Here is a 17,428-nt window from a genome sequence, read left to right on the forward strand (position 1 = left end):
TTTTCTATAAGGTACACACATTATTGAAGATACTGTATTAGTATTAGTGAAGGAGCATTCTCAAACAGCTGTCTTTTGAACTGTGTTTATGAGAGTGGTAGAATTCAAACTTTTCTGAATATTTGAGTGCTTTCCAATATGAAGTTTGGGTTGCAGTGGTAAAAATAAATCCTATTTGCCCAACACATAAACTACACAAAGTGTTGTAAGGGCCAGTAGACAAGAGGTAAAATAACTTGTCAAGTCACTGTGGAGGAATGATTTAAAATGCAGAGCTGACAAGGAAGTCCATGTTCCTTCCATGTAATAGACGGAAATATTCAAATGATTACAAAGTCAACCTTTGAACAAATGGAAGTGTTCAAATGGTTAGAACACCAGGCTGTGGCTTCCAGCCTTAGCGTGAAAGGGATGAGGGGCTCAAGGCCCACACAATGAACGCTGCTCCCTTCCAGTTTTCACATAGGGAAGTGATGTTCCCCTTAACAAACCTCATGCACCTCCTGTCTCTCCGACCCCTGCAATATGCCCATGCATAAGACCCTCAGCATGTCCATGCTTTTAACTTCATTTTTAAAAATCTGGTATGTAAATTTTCAAACTTATGATTGTTAAAAAATTATTTTTTGAAAACTTTCATGAAAACTGAATGTTTTAAAGTAAGCTTTTGATGCAGACTGTGGTGTTAATAATGGGGTTATAAGTGGCAATACTTAAAAGCAATTAAAGCAAAACTTAGAACTTCAGTTCTAAGAAAGAATTAGTCATTTTTATGTTCACTTTGTTTTAAAATGTGAACATGGTTAAGAATTTCACCGGTCTTTAAAGATACCAACTGCAAAGGACAAATGTAATGTTCCATAACATGAAAGGACTTGTATTAAGAATCAGGATTTCGCTGGGCGCGGTGGCTCACGCCTGTAATCTCAGCACTTTGGGAGGCGGAGACGGGTGGATCACAAGGTCAGGAGATCGAGACCATCCTGGCTAACACAATGAAACCCCGTCTCTACTAAAAATACAAAAAAAGTAGCCAGGTGTGGTGCAGGGAGCCTGTAGTCCCAGCTACTCGGGAGGCTGAGGCAGGAGAATGGCGTGAACCCAGGAGGTGGAGCTTGCAGTGAGCCGAGATCACGCCACTGCACTCCAGCCTGAGCGACAGAGTAAGACTCCATCTCAAAAAGAAAAAAAAAAAAAAAAAGGATTTAATTCGTGGGTCATTTAAGGAAAAAAATATCAGGATCATTAGGACAAATAACATTTTCATTGCTGTAATAGGCCAACCAAAACATGAGACAAAGGACAGAGGGAAAAGAGATACAAAAGCCAGTGAAGTACAAGCACCAATGGATAAAAACTGAGAACCCAGTAAAATACCTGGTGGATGAGGCAGCAACCTAGTTTTCAGTTCTAAAATAACAATCTGGGTGTCCAGGCTTCTGAATTCCAGACAAATAAAAAAATTAAACCTGAATCTGTTCAAGCCTCAAGATCTACCAGTTTACCACACAGTGGACAGAAAAATGTGTTCAGTGACAGCACAGAGTTACAATGAACAAACCCAGAAGGTGAAAAATTCTTCTGGACATGACCCAATTTCAAGTAAGAAATACGGAGAAGCCTGTGGTTAAAGCCAATGCAACATATTTGGACTTTCAACAAACCAGTTAAAACAAATCAGAGATGAGGGCTTTCTGGATACTGACAGGGGTAGTAGGGCATTACTTTTAACTCTTACAATAAAGCTATATGGTGATGTTTTAAAAATCCTCAGTCTTGTGGATTGAAACACTTGGGAACAAACTTTCCTTGTATGGGATTTTCTTCCCAATAGCAAGGGTGGAGTGGTGAATTGGTGGGACACAGATTAAGTAAGTTTTGCTAATCATTATTTTTGGAGCTGATAAACAGGTATTATGGGTATTCCACAATTTTGTTTCTCAAAGTAAGTTTGAAAATGAGTATTACTTTTAGAGAAAGCTTTAAAATAGCCATAGAGCAGCATGAGGTTAACATCCTTTGACAACTTAGAAAACAGATTCAGTAACAGACAATAAGACAAAAATCAAGACCCTGAAAAAAATCTTCGTCTAGCCCACAAAGCCACCTCTAAAAACACCGTTAACATACAAACCTCATTCCACATGCAGGTGTATCCTCCACAATTCCCCATCTTCACAAACAACCCTCACCCACAGCACTCCTATTTCCCAGCAAAGATAAAGCACATAAATAATTTCAATAAGAATTTAATACTTGGGAGGCTGAGGTGGGAGAATCACTTGAGGCCAGGAGTTCGTGACCGACCTGGGCAATGTAGCAAGACCTCGTCTCTAAAAAAAAAAAAAAGTTAAAAAAAAATTCAAGATTAATTTGCTAACAGGGCCTTTGCTGACATTTGCCTCTGCCTTTTTTCAATGTCTTGTAAAGGAAACAAACAGTTTAGCATTTAGAAGCAGTTAGCTTTTCAGAATATCAATTTATAATTCAGCAATGTGTATTGGAAATCATGCAGAAATGTCTTAATGAACTATCTACCCTCTTTCAAGCATGAAGTGGCTAATTTACACTGGGTCTTGTTAGTTCTGGTTAGTCTTTATAGTTACAACTAAAACTGATTTAAGTAGCACTCCCAACACTTTTATATCCTAATGAATCTCATCTCCTTCAAAGGAGTTGCCTTGAGAAGCTATTTTTTCCAGCCTCCACCACTTGCCATTGGTGAACACATTGTAAGACTTTGGAATGCTCTTCAGAAGCTGTAACTTTATTTTTAAAAATATCCTTAGCAGTCTAATACATCTTCCTCTTTGTGGGTGTTATTTTATTTCTTGAAACAGCAACAAATCACTTGGAGCCAAGTCTAGTGGACAATTAAAGTAGGTAAAATAAATGTAATGGAGATCTTAGTGCAATTATAAAGTAATGCAACATTTTTGACTTTTAAGATCTGTAAACTGATTTCCAAAATCTTGAAAAAAATACCAAATGTGAGTAACTTGAAAACATTCATTTGGATAGAAATTCCGGCTTTTTCATTAAAACTTCACTTCTTTGTGATCAGCTTGTATTCTATCAACGACTCAAGTTCAGGGGCCTCGCCTTTTCTCCTAGCCTACATAAAAGTCATAACATTAAATGCCTAAATTATACAGAACTGTTAAAGCTCAATAGTTACTAAGTTTTGGTTCATTCAATACAGCACCTCATTTCAGAAATAGTACTTAAATCTGACTCAAAATTACCTTATGCAAATCAGGTTTTTTGGTTTAGTGCTACAATATTTAATGTTACATTGTTGGGTGACTCCCATTCCCTTTTTCCATATATACAGTGAAGACTTACAATAGCTCACGATGCAGTTAAGAATTGCATTTTAATAATCTCATACTACCATCTAATGGAGGAAAGAATAAGTTCATCAGAAAACCAGTACAGCCATTTTGCTATTAAAATTTTGCTTTTTAATAATTTATTTAAATAAGATATTTGAAGCAGTTTAGAAAAAACAAGATTTGTATTTTATTTCCTTGTAAAAATCTTTACACATGCAGACAAACCAGTGTTAAGAAAGTATTCACCATCATTTAAACAAATAACCACTTAAATAGAACAGTGTCTGCAATTTTATCTGTATAAAAATAAGATACATTTTTACAGAATTCACGCTCCAGTTCTTATAGCAATAAACAATACACAACTATAATAAAGTACAATTGAACCTGACCATGGTTTTTAATTAGATACTGCTAGGGCATTTTAATGTGCAAAAAAATTAACATAGTTCTTTTCAAAAGAAAATGTCCTCAGTGTTCTAGAGACCTAGAGGGTTTCAAGAAATCAAATCCTAATCAGTTTGCGTTTAATGTTTTGATTGAGTCCATACATCACACTGTAGATAGGCAAAACCAAGAACTGATGCAGGCTCAAAGGAAGAGAAAATCAGCGCCTGTGCCTGCCATGTCCTGAGCGACTGCCACCATGGTGCTTGCTTTTATGGGACCTCTCAAAGGAGCGAGATCGTTCACGCCTGTCTCTATGATGTCCCCTTTCATGCCTGTGCTTCTTGGCTGCATCTGAGTGATCCCGAGACTTGCTCTGAGATCGAGAACGAGATTTTTTCCTTTTATGACCATGTCTGTTTGAACTTTTTAAATCATCTCTGGTATGCTTGGCCTTAAGGTGAGGAGAACCATGATTATGATGTCTTCGAGGGCTTTCACTGTGACTGCGGGACCTGCTTCTTGATCTCGAGCTGTATGTTCCAGATCGACTCCGCCTATTATTATAGCTTAGATAATAAAAATTTGAAGTTTAGGTTCAGTTTCTATGGGGAACAGATTACTCTGGTGGTTGCTCATAACAGGTTCAAAACAAAACTACCAGCTACATAAATGACAAACCAGAACTTTTCAAAATCTCCCCACCCATCACTGCTGTATGCCCAAGCCTATATGTAACATATTAAATCTTAAGCAAATGTTCTTATGTCTATATTCCAAGGGGAGTAATTAGCAATTTTTAGTGTCCTAGAGCTATGCTTTTTATTAAGTATCTCCCACATGTTCAAAAGACATTGAAGAGCCACGAGGAGCTAACAATCTAATTACAAGCCTAACTAGGAAGGATTCATTGGTTAATTTGATTATTAGTTATTAATAAGGGGTTAATGAAATACATTTTCTAACTGAAATTTTTTAAAAAAGGAGTTTTCACATTAAAAACAATACTATGGCTCTCAAGCACTTTGTGGGTAGCTCCTACACTTCTCCAAAAAACATGGGAGAAAATATAACAGAATGCCATTAAGATACTGTATGTCCAGAACATCTCCAAACTCATTTCTCATAATTTATCTCATATTAAAAGCCTAATTCTAACCTAACTTTGAAAATAATCTATGTTCAATTTTTAAAGAAAAAACATTAACCTTTAAAAACTCCAAATAAGACTGCTTCTCTAAGAAAACATTTACTTACTGTCTTCTTGGAGTATGTGATCTAGAACGTGATCGTGTTCTTGACCTTGATCGACTTGCACTTCTGCTATTTCTACTTCTCTTGCTGTCTTTTCTTACACTTCAAAAAATCATGACACATTAGTTACAAACTTAGTGTGTTAAAAAGTAAACACATAAAAGATTCCTCAAGCCAGTTTTCCAGCCCAAGTATACTCACCCATTGTAAGGGCTTTTGGAAGCCTGTTGTCTATCCTCAGGTTCTTTTTTTACTGTCTTCACATTAATGGAGATTGGTGATTTCTCTTCAGCTTTTACTTCTCTTGGCGATGCTTTTAAAAGACATAACAGCATGTTAACTACTAGATTTAACAGAGGGCCAAAAAGTTGTTTCTAAATGTAACTCAAAGTACCATGCTTCCGCTTCCAAGTATCAGTCTTTAGCTGACTGCCATAAGAGAACACAGTAGCAGTTTCTTAACATCATTTTTCTCTATGCAACTTTCAAATGTAAAAGCTCTCTAATAGAAATACACTTTCAGTGCCCCCAAGTCGTTTTAATTCTAAATACATCTTACATGGCTTGGAGGCTGGAGAAAATCCACCGAGGGTTGAAAGGGCTGGAGTTCCATCAGGATTCAATCCCTTTGCTTTTAATTTGGCTTCTTGTAAGGCTACTTTTCTTTTTTCTACTTCTTTTTCCAGTAATTCATAGTTTGGCTGTTGGGGAAAAAAGAAAGTTAGTATTTCTCCCTTACAGTAGCTTAGACTCTTAGCATCTTGGCACAAACGAGTAAATAGAGAATACCTTTTTTCTGGTATAAAGCCTAAGCGTTTCTATGCAGATTTCCTGGATTTCCTCTTCTGTAGTACCAAAAAGAAGAAACCAATGGGGACGAGTTGGCAATGGAATCTAAACCATAAGAACAGAATGGTTTAGGTTAAATTTTTGCTAAATCTGTATTGGAACCACCGAAAATTTGTGTGATTTATCCTACAGAACAAAATGGGAAACATACACCTACCTGAAGTGCTCTAGCTGCAAGGTAGATGCAAGCACATGCTATAGTCTCTGGTTGAAATCGAACAAAAACATTGGTTCGAAGACTGTCATTCATGTAATTCCTGAAAAATATTTCAACTATAAGCTTGTATGTAAACAAACCAGTTCTTCTGAAGCTTACATAAAATTGGAGACTCAATCTACTTTATTCTTTTTTCTTCTCTTATTTATATTCACATCCTCATATTCTAGCATATAACAACTCTTAATTCAAAAAAATCAGTAAGCAGTAAGAATTTAATAGTAGGACCATTTGCAATTTTCCTATATATGAGCGAAGCTCTTTTAAATTATTTCGTATTACAATCCAACTAGAAATTACTCCTAAAGTTAATATATTTCTGTAAAAAGCAATGCTTTCAAAGTCAATTCTGACATGATTAGTTTCAGAAATGATAAACCACTCCAATAATACTTCAAGCCATTAATTACTGACCATCTCTCCTTTATCCACAATAAAAGCAGTGTCAACCAAGTTCTTTTCAAAAGCTCAAAATACCATTAACAGGGGTAAAAAGGCATTTTCAGTAGGTAACAAGTTAAACTTATATTAAGAAAATTAAGATATTTAGAAAATCTAGATAGGGAAGTAAAGAGCAATAAACACATATAATGGCCTTGTTTACATACCTTTTTTGTGACTAGGTAAAAGAGATAAACTACTTCAGTTAAAAAATTGCTGAACTTTTATTAATGAACCCTCCCCACAACATTCCTAAACTATTAAAGAAATTTTACAGGTCATTTAAAAGGTTAAGCTGAAATTAAATGGACTATTTCTTAAAAATCCTAAACCATGAGAACTGCTATAATCCATTTTATGCAACACATACTTAAAATGTCATGCATTTTATAAAAGTAATGAGACTTTTCTAACATCACAAATATTTACTGAGTCCAAAAGAAGCATGGCAGTCATTAAAAGGACATCTTGCTGGGAAGTCCAAAATATAAAAATTACTTCACTAAGTCCTTCACATCAATAGTCTTAGGAAACAGTAGTTGTGGCTGATCCACAAACTCCTTGGCTTGACCTTTAAATAAGCCAGCACTCTAAATCACACATCTGCATCTCAAAAAGTCCAAGTGCTAAGGCATTTAAGCAATATAATAGTAACATCTCTTTTAAAAATGAAGTGTTTCTTGCTTCTAATATTACCCGCAATACAGCCAAGCAGTTATATAAATTAAGCCAGTGTGGGAACTGGTTCCCATTTTAAGCTGCAAGTTTGTAGTCTCCTTTGGTAGAATTCACGCTATACATACTAAAAATAAAAATTTAGTCAAACTCCTAATAAGAAACCATTTAATTCATAATGGCTGGACAACAAATCTATCAAAAATGAACTATTCATTTTGATAGTTACAAGTATACATTAAATACATAGGCATGTCAAATAGTTACTTCTAGAAGCAAATATACAAATCCTTTTGACACCCCGACAGAACTAGAAGATGCTGCCAGATGGATATGGACCACTTCAGTGAATCTCGGATGAGAGCTTGCACTGGATTGGCTGGAGAGCAGGGTAGCCAATCAGGCCATCCTGAGGTCATGGGCTGAAGTGCAGAGGGCAGAGTTCTATGACTTACCATCATGGACTACCCTTTAATTAAAGAGTAGAAAAAAGAACAAAGTTAAATTGAGTTCTCCATTAAAAGTAATTAGTCAAGCCAAGAAAACAGGAAGCAGAAATAAGCATTATTTACCTTTTGGTTAAAAAAAAAACAAAAACAAAAAACAACAAAAAGCCCCAAACAAACTTATCTCATTATTTTGGAAAGGGAAAATGAAACTTACTTTATTTCTGCTTCTGTTTTCCTGGCTAGGAAAGAAATCTAAAAAAGTGACTTACCAGGCAGTTTGAACCAGGGTTTGATTACGTTCACATTCTAAGACTTGTAAATACATAACAATGATCTGAAGGACAAGGGAAAAAAACTCAATTTAGTATACTGGTAGTTCTTTCCGAGTAGAGTTCAATGAAAAAAGTAACTGAAAATGTTAGATTCAAGTTATAATTCTGCATCGATAATTACAGACCAATTTAAATGTACGTAAGATTCTATTGTGAACTGTTATATGACTAGATTTTATATAAATTCTGTTTAGAAGTACATTTCAGAATTGTACAGGAAAAAAAGGAAACTAAAAGAGTATTTTTCATTGGCACTTTACTATGTGATGGGCACTGTGCTAGATTATTTCACCTAATTTCCCAAGGTACATTTCTAGCCCAGGTAGTCCTGACCTGGGTAACTCACTCTACCGCTTATATTGCGGTAAGAGAAAGCTAAGAGATGTTGGGAGAAACAAATTTCCGATAATGCTAACAGTGAGCAGCCAACACACTTAGAACATTCTACTATGACAGTAAGTGTGCCAGACACTTTTGTAGCTACACATTTATTCCTTGGAATGAGGAACTTTACATCTCTGTATTCTAGGTGGAAGAACTGGGACTTTAACCACAGAAACAAAAATAACTTCTCTATGAGCACACAATTAAGATTTAAGATTTGAATCTACATTTTTGACTGTCACTTTACTGATAAATCTCAACATCCAAAAGAATGTTTTTCGATGAAGCCTGAACCTTTAAAGGAATGCTTTTTAAAACCAAGGTTAATGCTCAGATAGAAACATAAATTCATATAAAATAGAATTTTTATAAAAGTCCTAATACTTACGAACCCAATTTCTGTACTCTACAACTCACCTTATGAGGATGCTTGACATGAACACAAAATCCCAACTCCTTTAGCACCCTCCTCTCTGCTTTGATAACTTGATTTTTGGTGTTAATGTAGTTCTGATCAAGGATCAGGGGGCTTGGAGTCCTATAGTTTGTAAGAAATAAAATCAAAACTGTTTTGCACATCCAAAAAATTTTATTTGTGGCATCTCCATTTTCCCTTCCAACCAACTATTGGCAACAGAAACCAGCTTTTTAAACTCCTGCAAACAAGTTAAAGCATTAATCTTGTGCTGTCCAAGTTATGCTAATTAAATATATACATCTACGAGACTAAGTTCCTAAAGGAACTAACAATTCTGTAATGAAAAAAATTCACTCCAATGCTCTAATTCATCCTTGCCAACTTTTCCATTCTGCTTATATTCTAGGAGTATATATATATATATGTATTTAACTTTAGTGATAGCATGATTTGTTATCACAAACCTCAAAGTCTCTCCAAGAGACTTTCCACTGGCCAAAGTAATGTGCTCCAGGCTGGTCCGATGGTAGTGGGTTATCAGAACTTACTAAAATCAGTGTCACTAAAGTTGGTATACAATCCCCCCACTGCTATTTGACTGGCTTAAAAAAAAAAAACAAAAAAAAACTAACGTGCTCCTAAGATTTACAGTACTATAAAGTCCTCAAAGATCATACTAATAAATATTTTAGTCATTCTATAAAATAATAACTCTTGGCTGGTTTATGGCCAAAATTTTTCAAAAGTTGGGGGGGAACAGTGGGTAGTTAATCCAGATTCCCCTCCAATGGGGTAATATGTTTTTAACAATCTGTTGTTAAGAGCCTACCTGTTTAAAAAAGTAATCTGAAAACTATAGATTCAGGTCAATTACCCAAATAAATTAAAAATCACATTTAAAACTCCATGTGACCCATGAGATCCAGGCCAAAATTTGGTCAGGGTTGTAGTTATTAGGCAATATGCTTTAGTATTAATACAGAAGAGAATGAAGGGCTATAGTGAGGGAACCAGAACATATTCAAGGGCTCTGTACCAGACTAAATTTTGGTAACTCGGAAGTTTCTATAATACAGAAGGCTTATGTTAGTGGTTTAATGCTTTAAAAGTAGCACATTCAACTGATGTTATCCCCATGTTTTATTATATAGTTTAAAAACCTATTACATAGCTTAAAAACTTACAATAAAAGACGATCTTATTTATGTCTTACAATTCGGAACTGGTTTCTTCCCGAGAAGTTTCAGTCAGGAAAGGTTAAGGAATTGGGCTTTTGTTTTCTGTTGTTGGTCATGTCTGAAATTTACCCAAGTCCAACACATTCTTAGATCCAACCAACAAAAACTACAATTGTTATCAAGACACTGATTATATGGTAAAAGTAGAATACTTCAATATTTTTGTCCATACTCATTTCATTTTCAGCCAAAAGACTTAAGAGTCTTTGCTCTAGGCAGGATACACGATCTATTTTTAAGACAGTCATCCTCTCTACCCCAATAAACATCAGATCCAGAAAAATGTATCTCATATTTTTAAAACAAAAATCTACTTTGATACATGCACCAAAGGTTAGAAAACAATCTGCAATGAACTTCATTATCCCTATGGTAACATTAGAGTAAAAAGTCAGTTATCACACATTTTCCTTACTTTCCTCCATTTAAAATTACAGAAACTGGAATGCTTACTAAACAAAAATTGGCAGAACTAACAAGATAAAAGACATCTGTTACTTAAAATGGCCTTCACTCAGACCCATTCCTCACACCTATGAGGAATGAGGCCACCAGCTGGCCTCATTGAGCTGCTTTCTAATATTAACGTGTAATGATGAATCCATTTTATCAGGACAGTAGGCTACAAATTGCTCTTTGGAAAATAAGTCAAACTTAATTCTCATGAAAGCAACCTCTCTCTCTCTCTATATATATACATACACATATACATACATACATATAAACATATTCCAAAGCTCTTAAGGTTTATGATCAGGTATTATCATCATAGGAAATTTGGAAAAAAAGTACACCAACCTCAGACTCTATTTAACTTATGGTGGTGTTATCTAATGGCTCTCCTTAACTGGCATTAAGAGATAAAATAGCTCCAGTGTTACAGCTGCACACCGTTTTAACTCTTAACCCCTTGCAATCCAGACAGAAAATGGTATCATCAAAATCCCTAATAAAATGTAATTTTATGAAAATATAGTTGTCTCATTTTTCTCTCTTTGTTAATAAAAATGACACCTCTTAACATAACCTGCTTTAAGAGCTGCCTTCAAATGGTGATATAATTCATTTGTTCTTGCAATTACACTAAAGCAGCTAAATATTTGTTTGAATTATAGCTACTATTTAGTCCCAAATCAAACTTATACGCAATATTCTGTTTTTGTGTCAAAATCCCAACGACATCAAAACAGATTTAAGAAAACTAAACCCATTATTTACTATAATTCAATATACACTTAACTTCTTGCTTAATCCTGCTATTTATTACCCACAATTTTCAAAGTTAACTTTGTGGGTATATAACCTAAAACCAGACACTTTTATTTTGTTCAGAATTGGTTCTACCTCACAAATCAAGGGTGCACCTGTAATTTACAACTACCTGCTAGAGATTACTTTGTATCATAAATTTAAAAAAATGTATCTCCATAAACCAGCAGTAAACAAAGTTTCAAATTACAAATTAGTACTTTCTGTTGCAAAAAGCACATTAAATTAAGGTCTGCTAGAATTTTTTCCTCCCTAATCAGGTAAACTTTCCTTGCCAATAAAGTCTGGGGAGGTGGCATTTTAAAATCTCTTTAAAAAAGAAGTCTTCATCTATTCAGAGAAAACTCAGAAATAATTTTCATTATCAACACACAAACTCAATTTCTGCTTTAAGTTTCTATTGTCCGATGTTTCTGATTTATAAGAGAATTATTTTCAGTTTTAGAAAATCCTGGTCTTCGGTAATTAGAAGTTTATTATATGGTTTGTTAGAGGAGCTTTTTTCCTTTAGCATGATTATGTAATTGACATATAACTCAACACTAACAAAAATTACAAAGTCCAAACATGGTTAGTCTCATTTATGTGTTACAAAGACTGAGAAATTTTGGAACCAGGTTCTCAAGAGACTGTAACAGATAGGTAGTTTACAAAGAGGCATACTGCCAAGCAATATACAAAAAATCTGTAATGCCTACTTAAAAGTAGAAACATTCTTTATAGGTATTTAAACAAACTGAAGGCCACCTTGTAGAGCCACAGAATTATACTATAGAAAACTGGTAGATTAAATAACATCACTTAATACCTTTCCAATTCGTACCTATCCAACTTTTATTATCTATGGATACACTGAAAGTACATGACATTTACTAATGAGAATGGTTAAAGCAGTCTTTGAAAATTTTAATACGCTGCATCTCAAAAGTAAATATTTGGAAACTACTACAATGAAAAAGCAATCGTCCCTCTAAATTTAGCCATTTATTGTGAACTTAAAAGATAACTATTGAACCACAAAAAATTGAAGGAGGAATAGGCCAAACAATCCAGGTTGGGAACTAAGCACTGGTACTTTTTAAAAAGCTCCTCTGCTAATTCTCAATGTGTAGCCAGGGTGAAGAGACCAATGACCTACAGGCGACATGAATAATGTATCTCCACTGTAACTGTCACAGTCACACTACAATTTAAAGTTACGAATAAACTAGATTAAAACAAATAGCATCATCAAGACAAGTATGCTTTACCTAACTAACGTATAATACCGACAGTACTTTCTAATGACATTAACCTGTGCAAAAATAAATACAAAGCTATAGTTTTAATAACTTGGACAGCAAAGACAAAAGCTTGTAACAAGAAACAGGAGTTTTTCTAAATGGTTCACCAGTGGCCAACCTGTTAGTCCCCGATTCCAGTGACCTATTCTCAGAGCACTGGCTTCTCCTTGGGGATTTTCGATACTTCACTCACTGTTGCCATGACGACAGCTTCATCTCTATGTACCACTCCACATCACCCAGGCTTTGGTAAATGTAGCTGGTCGCTGTATAGTCGGTTGCAAGGGAAAAAAGAGTTGAAGTTAATAACATATACAAGTTACGTGCTTGAGTAAACTTGTAATATGCATAGAAACACTTTTACATCCTGCTTTAAAAAAAGGCTTCCATGCAATTAACAACTCCTTTTAAATTTTGCTATAATCAGACTTCTAAGATTGAAACAAAATCAGTTTCTCTGTAATAATGACCCAAAAAACAAAGTTACATCAGACACAACGATCAGGTGAGATTATATTATTTTAAATTCCATGGTTTTTACAGGTAAGACCTATTCTGACATCAACGAAGAAAACTTAGTCTCACAGGAAAATTTCACAAAAGATAATCATATGATTACATAATAGCTGGCTCAATGGTTCAAAGAATAATACTAGAAAACCATTTCCTTTAAGCAAAGAGAAACCTTTGACTAAAGATAGAGCCTTGTAATAGTGTCATAACTTTAAACATCCTGAAGAATCAGCCAGGTATCTAAATACAGATTAAAGCTCAGACCATACCAAAGACCAATTTGAAATCTTCCCAATTCCCAGGGACTCATCAACAAACTAAAAGATGTTTTAGAATTTAAAAATTACTCTATCCCTGGACACAGTTAAGGTGAATGAGAAAAGATGGGGGAGAAAAAGTATGTAGAAAAACTGTTTCAGACTTTTTGACTAGGATATTTTTTTTTAAAAAAGAACTGTCTGTAGACTCACAGAATAGACTAGTCATCTAAAAGTTGCTTTAATATTTGCTTGTCTGAATAGTTCCATTACTGCCAACTTACAGATTCAGCCAATAAGGACTACACATATAGGATACTAACAGCACTAACCAACATACCCAGCCCCCAGAACAACTTATAATCCTTTTAATAACTTCCTTTCAAACTCAGTACACTGACTAACATCACTACAATTCCTTAAAGAGTGAATACAAAAACTAATCTACACCAAATATATCCTTCTGCAGCATGTACTGAAAGTCACCTGTAGATGCAGGAAGTCCTGCAACAAACTTTTTGGTACTGCCTCACAGGAACACATAGGTCCACATAAAATTATGTTACCACAACACCTAGGAGATACTATTTCAGTCTCTGTATTTTCTTACAACATCAAATAAATGAGCCTTATCTAAATGCAACCCAGTCAATCTTGTTAATTTTCTAACCCACTCACTGAGACTGTATCTGACCAAAACAAAATACCTGTTTATTCCCTTTGACTTCAAACTTCAAACTTTATCATCCTGCAGTCCTTTCAGATCCGGTATTATTCGATATATCGTAGTTCAATGTTGAGAAGTACTCTAACAAAAGCCAACCTCAATTGATAAAGAATTAACTGGGACTTCGAGTAGAAAAACATAATCTACACAGAACTTTGCCACAATATTAACTTAAACTACAGTGTTTAAACTTCCACAGCCTTCAGTCTTCCAGAGAGGGGAGAGGAAAAATAACTTACAGAATACACTCACACTTGAGCCAAATGTACTCCCTTTCTTGTTTAATCTTAAGCCACAGGCCTGGCTTCACAGCACTGTTAGGATTGTCCATAAATGCAACTGCCTCTACAAACTTTAGATAACCGGTTAATTATGTTTCTTTTTTCAAATTATTTTAAATATCAGTGTTCCTATATGAACTTTAACACCTAAATTAAAGTCCGTTTTCTTTTGCATCCATATTCACTTGAGAGGAAAGATGTTTTGATTTGATGACGAGTGCACAGTACAGCAGTAGCAAGTGATGCTATGTTCAATAATGCCAATCTTACCTTTTTCCTCTTAACTGGCGTAGGTGGTGGAATACATTAATCACATCTCTTATTCTTCTAGGTGCTTCTTCGATTTTTGATGCAAGATTAATACAAGCCATAGCAACAATCTGTAAGAAGCCACGAGCCACAAAAGTCATTGTTAGATTAAACTCACTTTGAAGAATAAACTTTAGAACACAAGTGGGACAATCTTCAGTAAAATTAGAGCGGACATTTCTATGCCATAAGCCTACCAGCTATGCTAGTACTACACTCTTTGTTGTTCCACTCATCTTAATTTTGGTTCCAGAGTCAAGCTCAATCTCACAGCACTTCTGTATTTGGTTGAAAACTACTTCTCGTTAAGAGGGCACTTAGGCTCGGGATCCATTTTCTGGATTGTGAACCACACTCTAAAGGTTTCCACTTCCTGGCGAGTAAGAAGTAGGTACAAAGGCCTAAACTAAACCACTCCCTTTCTGGAAAAGCTGGCTGCTAACACTACCCCTACTTCTGCCCATTTCCGGATGAAGAAATCCCTTTTACCCGCCTCCGCTGTGCTTACCTCGAAACTGTGTTTGACGAAAGATTTGGAGTAGAAAAAACGATGAAACAACACCTGCCCCGTTGCCATCGCCACCTGCAGACAAGAGAGGAGAACGGAAGCGCAGGGGTCAGGCGGGCCCGCTCCAGGCGCCGCCGCCATTTTGTGCCGCCGATCGCTTCCCTTTCCCCTCCCGCCGCCGCCGCGAACAGCCCGCTGCCAGGTCCTCCCTCCGCCTCCGCAGCCCCCCGCCCCGGCACACCCCGGCCCCGGCTGGGCCCCGAATGGGAGAGCCTGAGGGAGCCGTCCCCACCCTCCCGGGGCACAGTGATACGGGGATGCGGCGTAGGGGACGGAGGGGAGGAGAGGAGCGCCCAGCCGACCCAGGGCCAGAGCACTGACCTGCGGCAGCCGGAGGAGAATGCCGGCGGCCTGGATGAGCTCGCAGCCCAGGATGCGTAAGTCTGTCTCGCTGGGCAGGTCAAGCCCGTCCTGCATGGATGGGGTGGGCGAGAGCCTCTCCTCCGGAATCAGAGAGTGGTCGATGGTGAGTGAAACTTCCGAGTACAGGCGATCGCCGATCAGGATCCCTCCCGTCGTGGTCGTCGTCGTGGTCGTCGTCCCGGAGCTGGAGCCGCCAGCGCTTGGGGCGGCAGACGAGGCGGCGGCGGCAGCAGTAGCTGTCGAGTGAGGCCCGGACGCCATAGTCTTAGCGAGCTGCACGCAAGCTCAACGCAGCCGGAACCCGAAACAAGACTAACCAGCGTTCTCGGCGCGACGGATATTCCCGTGACCGCCGGGTTCTGTGCCGCTTCACGCCGCGTGCGCTTCCGCCCTGACGTCACCACGCCGGGCCGCCGCGCGCCAACTAGTCCCTTCAGGCCGCGCCTCCGCCCTCGGCATCCGGGCCTGCGAGGAGTGTTTGGTGGTGCGACAGACCTTGGGGTCATCAGTGGCTAAGGAGGCCTTCTCTAGCCAAGGCCTGTCGACACCACCTTGTTTGTGATACTTAGCCACACGAATAATGGAGCTTTACAAGATCCCTTATGCCCAAAATAGAGATGGCGGCGTTGGCTATCATCTCTGCGCCCCTTCACCCTGCGTTCCGGCCTCTTCCTTTAACCTCGGCGCGGCTAGTGTTCTGCGTGTACCAAGGGAAGTGGCGGCCGACCTGAGCGCGCTTTGGCGGGTGAAAGTGGTGACTGGTGTCGTGTGTGGACGAATGTGTAATATAAAGTGACCCTCAAGGAAACTGGAGAGGGCTGCTTTACAGTATTTATCCTGCTTTACAGTATTTGAAGAACACAGGACAGTGGACTGTATCGGTTCCCAGATGAAAGTTCCCCGGGGGGCGTGTTTTTGCCAGTGTGGGGAAGTAGGGCGGAGGCACAGGAATGACCGTGAGGGCGGCTGCTTTCGTAGCTCCGCTTGCGAAACTCCTGCCCGGCCTTTGACACTGACAAGGCTTTCAGTAATCTGGAAAATCCCTAGTTTCCAAAAATAGTCTTAGGGCGAGGACTTGACAGAGGTAATTTGATTATGCCTGGGAGTGTCAGTTCATACATAGTTACCTGCCGAGGGTAGGCAGAATAGGTGAAGTCAACCTCGTGGGTTTTTTTTTTTCTGTGATGTTAGCTAGAAATTTCCAGCGTTTCCTGAACATTGAAGTAAAAACGATGATACTGATCTAAACTACTAGAATCTAGGTTGGAAGGAAAGTAATGCATCACGTTTTACTCTTGACGCTCAGAAAGCGATACCCCAAAGACTGAGAGGCTTTAGAAGCTGCCTCATAATGCAGGTCCCCCTAACCTTGACTTGTTGCCCGCCCTTTCCCCAAGTGCGGGGAGGTACTCTCTGAAATTTCATTCCCAGACTAGAGAAGCCTCTTTGTAGAAGAAACAATCGCATTCCTCCCCTCACTGAGATCTGGTATCCTATTTCAGAAAGACAGAAATGCAGCCATGCCTGGAGGGACTTTTTCACAAGATAACTCAAAAGAAAATTATTTGCTAATTACTTTCTGTCCATTCATTCTTCCTAATAATCATTTGCTGCTTCTCAAAATAAATGTCTACATTTCCCATCTCCCCTTTCCCCTATGAAAAAAAGGATATAAAATCTTCTGTACTCCATTAAGCTACTGGGTAATGATTCTCCTGCTATTATTGCGGTGTTATGTATGCCTTGTCTCCTGTTAATCGCCTGTTATCAGTTGATTTTTTTTTCTTTTTTTAAGGTGGAGTCTCGCTCTGTCGCCCAAGCTGGAGTGCAGTGGCGCGATCTCGGTTCACTGCAACTTCCGCCTCCCGGGTTCAAGCGA

The 17,428-nt window shown here is 37.7% G+C and overlaps 1 protein-coding gene across 2 annotated transcripts; it reads right to left on the minus strand.

The window, feature by feature from the left end:
* Nucleotides 1-3,498: 3,498 nt before the first annotated feature.
* Nucleotides 3,499-16,486, minus strand: LOC105488564 (cyclin L1). Of its 2 annotated transcripts, XM_011752758.3 has the most exons (11): nucleotides 15,508-16,466; nucleotides 15,127-15,201; nucleotides 14,580-14,689; nucleotides 8,741-8,861; nucleotides 7,877-7,941; nucleotides 5,983-6,082; nucleotides 5,766-5,870; nucleotides 5,536-5,677; nucleotides 5,178-5,289; nucleotides 4,980-5,078; nucleotides 3,499-4,291 (listed from the first exon to the last, which is right to left on the minus strand). In XM_011752758.3, the coding sequence occupies exons 1-11, from the start codon at nucleotides 15,808-15,810 to the stop codon at nucleotides 3,943-3,945; spliced, it is 1,581 nt and encodes a 526-aa protein (XP_011751060.1). In that variant the 5' UTR covers nucleotides 15,811-16,466; the 3' UTR covers nucleotides 3,499-3,942. The 2 variants fall into 2 exon arrangements, with proteins under 2 accessions (XP_011751060.1, XP_011751062.1); XM_011752760.3 differs by lacking the exons at nucleotides 3,499-4,291; nucleotides 4,980-5,078; nucleotides 5,178-5,289; nucleotides 5,536-5,677; nucleotides 5,766-5,870 and having other exon boundaries at nucleotides 6,075-7,627; nucleotides 15,508-16,486.
* Nucleotides 16,487-17,428: the final 942 nt, after the last annotated feature.

The sequence above is a fragment of the Macaca nemestrina genome, chromosome 2, assembly GCF_043159975.1.
Source record: "Macaca nemestrina isolate mMacNem1 chromosome 2, mMacNem.hap1, whole genome shotgun sequence".
NCBI lineage: Eukaryota > Metazoa > Chordata > Mammalia > Primates > Cercopithecidae > Macaca > Macaca nemestrina.

Excerpts from the sequence above, each read along its gene's own strand:
- LOC105488564 (XM_011752758.3), bottom strand. The coding sequence starts at position 15,810 with ATGGCGTCCGGGCCTCACTCGACAGCTACTGCTGCCGCCGCCGCCTCG. Across the intron at positions 8,862-14,579 it reads CGCCAGTTAAGAGGAAAAAG|GACTCCAAGCCCCCTGATCC; the intron begins GTAAGATTGGCA and ends TACAAACTATAG. Across the intron at positions 4,292-4,979 it reads TCACATACTCCAAGAAGACA|CTATAATAATAGGCGGAGTC; the intron begins GTAAGTAAATGT and ends TTATTATCTAAG.